This window comes from Cygnus olor, chromosome 10 (assembly GCF_009769625.2).
Source record: "Cygnus olor isolate bCygOlo1 chromosome 10, bCygOlo1.pri.v2, whole genome shotgun sequence".
Lineage (NCBI taxonomy): Eukaryota > Metazoa > Chordata > Aves > Anseriformes > Anatidae > Cygnus > Cygnus olor.
This window is the reverse complement of record NC_049178.1, coordinates 12,846,453-12,856,286: the sequence shown is the minus strand read 5'-3', so window position 1 is coordinate 12,856,286 and position 9,834 is coordinate 12,846,453. Positions and strand designations below refer to the sequence as shown.

Here is a 9,834-nt window from a genome sequence, read left to right as displayed (position 1 = left end):
GCGGGGAGGGAGGGGCTCGGCCACGCCCCCGCCCCGCCTGGGCCGCGCCCAGCGCCCAGCGCGTGCCCGGTTGCCATGGCAACGGCGGGCCCCGGTGCCGGTCCCGGCAGGGGGCGCCCCGGAAGCGGGGCCGGGCGGAAGCGGCGCCGTCTCCAGGCACGCGGCTCCGCGGCGCCGGTTCCGGTTCCGGTGCCGGTAGCGGGGGCGATGAGCGGGCGGGCGGGGCGGCGGCGGCGGCTGGTGCTGCACGTGGACCTCAACAACACCGTGCTGGCGGCGGACGCCGTGTCCGGGCAGGGCCCGCGGGCGGCGCTCAACAGCTTCCTGTGCACCGCCACGTGGGGCCGCGCCGGGGCTGACGGTGAGCGGCGGGGCACCGGGGGGGCCGGGGGGCCGGGGGGCCGGGAGGCGGGGGAGCGGGGGAACCGGGGGGCTGGGGGGGCTGGGGAGACCGGGGGGACAGGGGGGACAGGGGGGTGGGAGAACCGGGAGCTGGGGAACCGGGAAACCGGGGGGCTGGGGAACCGGGAGAGTCGGGGGACAGGGGGGCGGGAGACCCGGGTGCTGGGGAACCGGGAAACCGGGGGGGCCGCGGGGCCAGGGGAACCAGGGCGGTGGGAGGCTGGGGGCTGGGGAAGCGGGGTACCGGCAGGCTGCGGGACCGGGGGAACTGGGGAGACTGGGGGCTGGGGGACCGGGGACTGGGGAGCTGGGGGTAGGAGGACCGGGCAGACCGGGGGTCCGGGGGAACCAGGGGGGCTGGGGGGCCAGGGCAACCGTGGGGGTCGGGAGGCTGGGGATGGGGAAGTTGGGGTACTGGGAGGGTGGGGGACTGGGAGACCGGGGACCGGAGGACCAGGGCACCGGACAGACCGGGGGAACCGGGGCCCTGGGGTACCGGGGCGCTTGGGAACGAGGCCCGTGAGGGGCTGTGGTGGCTGAGCGCCCTTGTCCCCCGCAGGCGAGTGGCAGTGGGTGAGCGACCGCCCCTCGCTGCGAGCCCCCTGCCCCGACGCCGTCAGCTACTACTGCTGCTACGGCCGCGACCCGGCCTTCACCGAGGCGGGCCCGGGGCAGCGCTTCGGCGGCCTCCACGCGCGGTACCTGCGGCTACTGGCCTGGCCGGGGGAGCCCCACGAGGAGCTGTCGCTGCGGGACGAGCAGGGCGAGTGCTACCACCTCCTGCTGCCCTCCTTCTTCCGCCTGCTGGACGCGCTGCACCGCGACGGCCGGGCCTTCGCCGTCGTCTTCAGGACCTTCGGCACCGACCTGCCCCGCGCGCTGCGGGCGCTGCGCTCCGCCCTGGATGGGCAGCACCCGCAGTTCCCTGCCCTGCGGGACCTGGCGGTGAGTGCGTCCCGCGGGGAGGGTCTGGTGGGACTGCGGGGGGGTCCGGTGGGACGGGGGGGGGGCTCTTTCCCCCAGAGAGGGGTCTCTGCGTCGCGGATGATGGCAGCCTGCTGATACAAGCACTAGTGACGAGCTTCAGAAGCCCCCCGGTTGTTCCTCGGCGAGCTGGGAGCGAACAGAGACGAGTGCAAGGGGAGGGAGCATCGAGATGGTCGCTCGCGTCCATTCCCCCGGGGGGAGGAAGCTCTCCAGGCTGTGCGCGCTGCACGCCTCATCTCGTCCCCAGCGCTGCCTTCCCACGCTGTCATCGGGTGTCCCCACCCTGCTGCTCGCTGTCCGTGACGGCGCGGCAGCGGTCTGTTTGCTTTGGAAACATCTCAACTCTCGCCGCAGCTCTCCGTGGACCTCACTCCCGGCCAGATACGCTGCAGCAAGCGAGAGGTGGTGCTGAGGAGGGGAGCGGAGCGGCTCGCCACCCGCGAGGATGGGAGGGAGCTCTACGACTACTTCAGCTCTTTGGAGGGAGTCGGAGGCTTCCAGGACCACTTTGACTGGTGAGACGCGGGGCGTTATGGAAGTGGATCGGGCGTTTTCCCCTCTGTGATTCTCCTGGCCTGAGATAGCTCCCGGGTTTGAGGTCGTTAAGTTGCTGCGGCCCCGATAACTTCCACGCTCCCCATTTTTGCCTGTAGGCAGGCTGATGGTGCTCTTGCGTCTCTCCTCAGGTCTCCACCTCCTGGTGTACCTCTTGATTTTCTCTGAACGCCCTCTAATTTGTCTCCTGGCTGCAAAATGCTTCCTTTTTCCTAGGAGGCAGCAGTAGGCAGAGGGACGGGACCATCTCTGCCTCTCGTCCCGTTTCCCTGGCGCTAGGTCGGTGCCAACTTGCCTGCCTTCACCTACCTCCCCTGACGGCTCGCCGCCCTGCTTGCTGTTTCAGGTGGGCCGGGAATCAGTTCTCCTCGCAGGGCGGGAAGCCCCTGTGGATCGACCCCCACGATCCCAGCGTTCACCACATCTTCATCGACGACAACATCCGCCTGGACGACACGGACACCATTGTCCGTCCCCAGGTAGGCGGCTGAACGCCCCCTGCTGCTACCTGCCCGGGCTGGGGCGTCCCTGCTTAGGGCAGACACGTTTGGGTCCCTTCGTACGAGAGCACAAAGGGGGGACCAAGGCTTCGCCCTGGTGTTGCTGCCCCCCAGGAGCCTGGGGCTGCCGGGGGGGAGGCTGGAAGTGGCCGAGCACAGAACAGCAGGCGTGCGCTGCCTGTGCTGCTGCCGGGCTCCTCCGCTGCGCTCCGCCGGGGTTGAGTCATCCCCGCTCCCTGCTGGAGCGGCAGCCAGCCGCGCTGCACGGCCGCAGCCTGTCCTGGCACCGCGTTTAAAGGGCACTGCTTGCGGTGGGGCACGCATGAAAGAGGGAACGCTTAGGCAGACAGGAAGGTACTCGGCAGCTGGGCAAACTGTCGCTGCCTGCACGGGAGCTGCAGCTCCGCGGGTGAGTCTGAACCCCGGCCCGTTTCCGTCCGGGAGGAGGCAGCACAGGAGGAAGCCTGCAGCAGCTGGGAAACGGTCTGCAGGGCACCCGGGGCACGGAGAAGGATGGCACGCTCGTCGGATATTCATTTCCATAACAGCGCTTCCAATTACTGGATTTGTGGCTGGTGACAGGAGCTGTCACTGCCCAGAGCAGAGCTGTTGGAGGCTTTAGCCTGTGCCTGGGCTGGTTCAGGTGAATTAATGCAGAAGGCTCCGCTGAGAGGTCCCTGCCTGCAGCAGCTGCTGCCCTGCGTGTCCGCAGCAGCCAGAGAGCGGCTCACACAGCTCCAAGCGCTGCGTTTCAGCCTCAGGCTGCCTCCCTGATCAAGGAGCGTTGCCTTTCACCATCTGTAGCCGGCACGGCTGGGTCAATTGGGCTGCTCGTCTCCTCTCGGGGCAGCAGGGAAGATAACCTCAGGGCTCCTCTGGCACCAGACCAGCCAGGTGGGATCAAGTTATCTCGTTAGCACACGGCTTGTTCTGGCAGCAGGCTGTGGCAGCTACGGCAGAGCTGTTGGCAGAGGTTTTCCTGGGGTTGGCAGCATCACAGTGCGGTTTTCTTCCACTTGCCTGGTGCGGCCTTTTCCTCGGGGGAGTCCAAGCCACATGTGATGAGCTGGTCCTGAGCCAAAAGAGCCATCTGGGAGGGAGGGGACATCCGGAGAAACCTCAGCTTCTATCTCTAGAGTGTAAACGGGACCCCTGCCCTCTGCCACCAGCTTGCTTTGCAGGAGATACAGTTAGCTGAAAGCCGCTGGCCGAGGAGGGAGGAAGGATCCCCACCTGCGTGCGCTGCTCCCGGGCGCTGTGCCCGTGCCAGGCACAGCCCGCAGAGGATGCGGGTGCTTCTGCGCTCTGCTCTCCCCGCAGGTGTTCTCGGAGCGAGGCAGCAGCAGCCCCAGGTGCGCGCCCACCTCGGAGCTGTACGACGTCTGCCTGGTGCAGACCGACCTCCTGGAGGCCATCGCTGACGAGGACTATTTCCTCCGCTGCATGAGGAGGTGTGAGGAGAACTATGACCGCTACCTGGCCCGCATGGAGAGCAGCTCCCCGAGCCAGCAGTGCGATGGACAGTGATGCCTCCGCGCTGGCGGGGCCAGGGCCGAGGGGCTCGGGACGGGGATGTGCCCCTGCTTCCTTCCTGCTGCACACAAAGTCCCGGGCTGGGCTTTGCTTTGAGCCGTCCCCTCCCCTCTCCGACGTGTGACGTGTCCACTCCGTCCTACCGGGAACCCCCCGGGCCCAAACACAAGTGTCCTGGGAGCTTGTGTGAAGGCAACCCTGGAGGAAACTGCTTTCCTTTCCTCACAGCGGTGTGGGAGCTCTCTGCCCGGCTGGAGCCCCTCTGCTGGCGGTACTGCCCCTTGTGCCCGCTCCTGGGCTAGGGCTGGGGCTCTCGGTGTCCTTCTGCTCGCGGGGCAGGGCCCTGCTGCTGCCCCGCACGCAGCCACGCTGCTGTTCATCTCCGTTCCCGCTCCTGCGTCCTGCAGGGGCAGCTGGTGCGGCGCCGGTGCCCCGGGGAAGCGCGGCGTTACCTGCGGCACGCCCGGCTGCCGCTCGCACCACGCTGTTCTCCCTAACAGCGCTGGGGACTGACTCCCTGCCACTTCCACCTGATTTTAAAGCAAATCTTCCTACCCGGTTCCTGCTGTGAGTTCCCTTCCTGCCCTCACCTCTGCCTGCGCGACCAGGGGATGCGCCTTTCCCTCCGCGTTCGCTCCCGGAGCTCAGCAAAGTGGGGAGGGATTTCCAGGCGGTGAGGGCGCAGTGGGCTCCCCCCCGCCTGCCTCCGGTCCTGGTCGCCCCCCCCCCCCGTGCCCCCCAAACTTGGATCCCCTGGGGGCGAGCCCCGGTGCGGCAGCGGCGGCGGGCAGGGGGGCTCCGGCCCCTTCCCTCCGGTGCCTCCCTGGCGCACGGTGAACCGGGCAGGGCGCTGCGAGCCCGGTGGCACCGGGGCGGGCAGGACGGCGGGAGCGGGGCCCGGGGGCAGGTACCGGGAAGGGGGGGGGGGAACGGGAGCGGGCGGACGCGGCGCCGCCCCCACCGGCAGCGGGCGGACCCGGGGCGGGCGGCGGCGCGGAGCTGCGAGCGGCGGAACGGGCGGCGAGGTGAGCGCGGCTGCGGTGCCTGCCCCGCTCCCGGGCTGCGGCGGCGGGACCGGCCCGGGGGCGGCGGGACGGCTCCGGGGCTGCGCACCGGGAGCCCCGGGAGGAGGCCGGGGCGGGGAGCGGGAACCCCGGGGTGCGGGAGCCCCTGGGGACGCGAACCGTGCGCGCCGGGAACCCCGGGGTGCGGGAGCAGCGGGGGGTGCGGGCCGTGCACCGGGAGCCCCCGGGGTGGGGGGGATGCGCTGGGAGCCCCGGGGAGAGGGAGACCTGGGGGGGCCGGGGCCGTGCACCGGGAGCCCCCGGGGGAACGGGACCGTGCACCGGGAACCTCGGGGAGCGGGAGGGCAGGCGGGTACGGGCTGGTCACCGGGAGTCCCCGGGGTTGGGAACCCCGTGGGGTGCGTGCCGGGCACCGGGAGCCCAGCAGCGGGGAGCCATGCCGCTCCCGGGGCTCCCGAAGGGGTCTGTCGGTGCCCGGTGCTGACCCCTCCGCTCTCCCCCGCAGGAGCCCGGTGGGATCCGGGCCAGCGCCAAGCCGAGCCCCGCCGGCACCGTGGGCCGGATGGGTGGCACGGCGGGGCCTGGGCCCGGGGACCCCCCGGGCGGCTGAGCCGTCCCATGGCGGCGGCGGGCGCGGGCGCCTTCGCGTGGGTCGCCTTCCCCGCCATGCCCACGCGGCGCGTGTACTGCAGCGCGGCGCACCGCGACGGGCAGCTCTTCGTGCTGGGCGGCTGCGGGGGCAACGGGCGCGCGCTGGGCGCCACCGAGGTGCTCGACCTCCCGGCCCAGCGCTGGACCACGCTCCCGCCGCTGCCCACGCCGCGGGCCGGTGCCGCCACCCTCGCCGTGGGCAAGCAGATCCTGGTGGTGGGCGGCGTGGACGCCTCGCAGAGCCCCCTCGCCTCCGTCGAGGTCTACCACGTGGATGAGGGCAAGTGGGAGAAGAAGGCGGCGCTGGCCCAGCCTTCCATGGGCATCGCGGCTGTGCAGAGAGGTGGGCGATGGGGATGGGTGCTCAGCCGCCGGGCTCTGTCCGAACTTCATCTCCGAGCCTCGGCACAGCCTGTGGATGAGGGTCCCGTAGAGGATGCGCATGTTGGCTCCCGGGCTGGGGACGTACTGGCATCACCCTGGGGCAGGGGGCCAGCGGGGCCGTGGTGGGCGCGGGCAGGGGTGCCGGCGGCGGCAGGAGGGATTTGGCAGCATGGCTGTGTTGCCATGGTGTCTCCAGGGAGATGGTGCTGCCGAGGATAATTAGAGCCGATGGCCTGGTGCCGGGCTCTGCTCCGGGCGGCTGGGGCGGGCGAGGGGTCCGAGCGGGGTCAGGGCACTGCCGGCATCAGGCCTCGCCGTGCCCGCTGTCCCCAGCCACCCCGCAGCGGTGTCTGGCCGCGGGGTTGGGAGCCCTCCCTGCCTCACCCCTGCTGGTTTCGCAGACGGTGCCGTCTACGCGCTGGGGGGAATGGGAGCAGACACCTCTCCGCAGGCGCTGGTCCGCGTCTACGAGCCGGCAAAGGACCACTGGCAGCCCCTGCCCTCCATGCCCACCCCCTGCTACGGGGCATCCGCCTTCCTGCAGGGCAACAAGATCTTCCTCCTGGGTAGGTGGGCGAGCCGAGCACCCCTCAGGGCTGCCCCAGTGGACGGGGGGGATTTCCCCCACAGCCCCCGGCACACCTCAAGCTCACTCCATGCAGACCATGCCCCGGCACTGCAGCTGGGCATTGCTGGCGGTGCCGGCTGCCCCTCGGGGTGCCGGCAGCCTCAGCATCTCGTCTGTGTGCAGGGGGCCGGCAGGGCAAGCTGCCCGTCACCGCCTTCGAGGCCTTCGACCTGGAGACGAGGAGCTGGACGCGCTACCCCAGCGTGCCCAGCCGCCGCGCTTTTGCCGCCTGCGCCGCGGCCGACGGCGTCTTCTTCAGCCTCGGGGGGCTGCAGCAGCCGGGGCCCCACAACTTCTACTCCCGACCCCACTTCGTCAACACCGTGGAGATGTTCGACCCCGTGCAGGGTGAGCCCCGGCGTCCCGGATGGTGCCTGCAGCGCGGGGTCTGGGGGGCGATGCTGACGGCCTCTGCCCTCCAGGTGCCTGGAGCAAGCCCAGCCGCGCCATCCGCATGAGGGAGAAGAGAGCCGACTTCGTGGCCGGCTGCCTGGGAGGACGAGTGGTGGCCGTGGGCGGCCTCGGTAACACCTGGGGGAGCCGTGCGGCCGCGTTCCCTTCCCCGTCCTCTGCGGCACGTTGCTGACCGGTGCAGCAGCGGTGGGGAGATGGGCTCTCGGTGCATGAACACCTCTCATCTTTCACCCCCTGCACAGCCCCAGGGCTGCACAAAACCACAGCAGTGTTGCTGCATGCTCAGCAGCCACACAGCCCCAAATCTGTCCCCCACGGCCCTCCTGTGCCCCCCAAGCGTGGGCGAAACTGGGAGACCCTACTGCCCTTCCCAGGGGCTGCTGGTGCTCCCCACAGGGCTGCTTTTGCCCCACGGCTGCGTTTCCCCGGCGCTGTGCGCCGCATGCTGGCTCAGCCCGGCTGCGCAGGGCTGCAGCGCCGCATCCCTCTCCCGAGAGAGCTGGGGAAAGGTCAGTGCTGCCATTCAGCGGCGGGGACGCTGCAGGGAGGGCTGCCCAGGGCAGCCGCAGCACCCAGCCACACGGCCAGGGCTCGGGGCACGCCGAGCTGGCGGCAGGGCAGGAGGAGGGAAGGCGAGCGGTGGGGTGCTGGCAGCCATCACCCTGGGGATGCTGCTAATCCCGCTGTGCCCCCGTGTAATTACTGCTGGGACTGCAGATCCCCTGCCGCCGAGGGCTCAGGGACCAGCCACAATTAGTGGGATTCAGCTGGGGCATTAAAAGCCTTCGAACAGGGTACGGCAGAGCCTGGGGTGCGCAGAGAGGGGCTGAGGCCGTGCCGTCTCTTGCAGGGAACCAGTCGTGCCCCCTGGACTCGGTGGAGGGGTTCAGCCTCCCGCGGAAGAGGTGGGAGCCGCTGCCCCCCATGCCCACCGGCCGCTGCTCCTGCTCCAGCTGCTCGGCGCCCGGCCTGCTCTTCGTCATCGGCGGGGTTGCGCAGGGCCCCAGCGGCGCCGTGGAGGCCCTGTGCCTGCGGGAGGTGCCCTGAGAGAGACCCCACAGCCTGGGGAGCAGCCCCGGCGGAGCACCAAGTGCCTGAAGACGGGGACAGGGTGTGCGTGCACCCGTGCAGGGGCGGCCCAGCTCTGGGGAGCCGCTGTCCCGCGGCCACGGTTTATTCGCAATGCATCCGAAATCCCTCTGGGTTCCCGCACCGCCAGGTGCTGCCGCTGTCCCACGGCAGAAGAGCCCAGGGACAAATCCTGCTGTCCCGGTGCCTGGGGAGGGCCGAGGCCGCCGGCGCGGGGAGCCGCGGAGGCAGGGCTGTCACCGCCGTGCCGCCCCGTTCGGCCCCATGTCCGTGCCGTGTGTGTAGCAGTGAGTGCTGTGTTGTCGTAGACCCAGTCAATGTCTCATGTAGCGCAGAGGTGCCCTGTAGCTCAGTGCCTAGGAGGTGACATAGCACCTCGAATAAATGAAACACGTGCAGTTTTACCCTGCTGCAGTCGTGTTGTCCTGCTGTGGGCGGGGATGTGCTGCAGCCCATTGGGAAAACCCAAGGGGGAGCCCAGCGAGCTCTTCCCCAACAGGGCTCTGCACCACGGGGCAAAGAGGCTTCAGGGGGTGAACACAGTGGCAGAGAGAGGAGTTTTATCAGAGGGAGCTGGAGCGCGAGAGAGGACGGGATGGAGGTGGCTGCTGGAAGACCCCGGGAAAATGCTGCTGAGAAATAAGAGGCTTGGCAAGAGAAGAGACATCTCCTACATGAGACAAGAGGTCCCTGTCTCCTGCTACCCACGGGACTCCCACCCTGCTGCCCAGCTTGGGGTGCTCCTCCAGCTGCTCCTGACCTGGCTGCCGGCTGCCTGGGTTGCCTGGGATGGCTGCTCTGGAGCCCGTGTTCTCACCATAGCACCAGCACACTGGCTGGAGTATGGTCTGGTGCCTGGGGAAGGAGGAACACCACATTTCCCACTTACTGGCATCAGGATGGGAAGGTAAGCTCAGTGCTGGTGACGTCTGTGGGTGTCATTCAGGGGCGCACGACGAGATGGGTGTGGGGACCGATGTCCCAGGTCGCTCAGCACCGTGGTCCTGCCTGAGCCTTATTGCTTTTGGCTCCATGCAAAGTCACGCACCCCACAGCACAGAGCAGCGGCCGCAGACACAGCCGAGGGATTCAGTCTTAATGAGATGACATTAGAAAGATCTCACAGGTCCGGGTAAATATCAAGCGCGAATGCCTGACCTTTCGGAGAAGACGGACGGTGCGATCCTCGGGTGGGTAGCACAGGGGGAAACGGGCGGCCGAGGCACTGCAGAGCGCGACAGCAGCCAGAGCAGTGCCGTGGCCGGCTGTGCCATGTGCCGGGGCACTGCACAGGAAATGCTGGGCATGGGTCAGAGAGGAGCTGCTCGCCTCTGTTTTGGGAAGAATATCCTGGGATACCTGGTACCTCGGCTGGAGTATCCCTGCATCCACCTCTGGAGTTGCCATAGAAACCACAGCTGTGCCAGAAGCAGGATCAGCAGGGGGCCCTGAATGCGTGTTTGAGCCATGCCTCAGCAGCGGGGGGCATGCGCTGGCAGCTGGACAAAGTCAGCAGCTTGCACCGTGCTGGGAGGTCTGGGGGCTGGAAAGAGAGATCCCATCCTCCAAGCACAGCATGTGGGGGCTCTGGCCCTCTCCCGTGAATATTGCAGCAGCGTCCTATTTTCACAACACCCCCCCTGACAAGCTTGGCCCTGGTGGACTT

General features: G+C 69.1%; 2 protein-coding genes across 3 annotated transcripts; both read left to right on the top strand.

The window, feature by feature from the left end:
- The first annotated feature begins 66 nt into the window (after positions 1 to 66).
- Positions 67 to 4,536, top strand: LOC121075451. Its single transcript, XM_040568747.1, has 5 exons — positions 67 to 361; positions 962 to 1,347; positions 1,744 to 1,904; positions 2,291 to 2,423; positions 3,765 to 4,536. The coding sequence occupies exons 1-5, from the start codon at positions 76 to 78 to the stop codon at positions 3,969 to 3,971; spliced, it is 1,173 nt and encodes a 390-aa protein (XP_040424681.1). The 5' UTR covers positions 67 to 75; the 3' UTR covers positions 3,972 to 4,536.
- Positions 4,537 to 4,953: 417 nt separating this feature from the next.
- Positions 4,954 to 8,572, top strand: KLHDC8B (kelch domain containing 8B). 2 transcript variants are annotated; one of them, XM_040568748.1, is made up of 6 exons: positions 4,954 to 5,002; positions 5,508 to 5,996; positions 6,439 to 6,603; positions 6,789 to 7,013; positions 7,088 to 7,189; positions 7,930 to 8,572. In XM_040568748.1, the coding sequence occupies exons 2-6, from the start codon at positions 5,621 to 5,623 to the stop codon at positions 8,124 to 8,126; spliced, it is 1,065 nt and encodes a 354-aa protein (XP_040424682.1). In that variant the 5' UTR covers positions 4,954 to 5,002; positions 5,508 to 5,620; the 3' UTR covers positions 8,127 to 8,572. The 2 variants fall into 2 exon arrangements, with proteins under 2 accessions (XP_040424682.1, XP_040424683.1); XM_040568749.1 differs by lacking the exon at positions 4,954 to 5,002 and having other exon boundaries at positions 5,508 to 5,933.
- Positions 8,573 to 9,834: the final 1,262 nt, after the last annotated feature.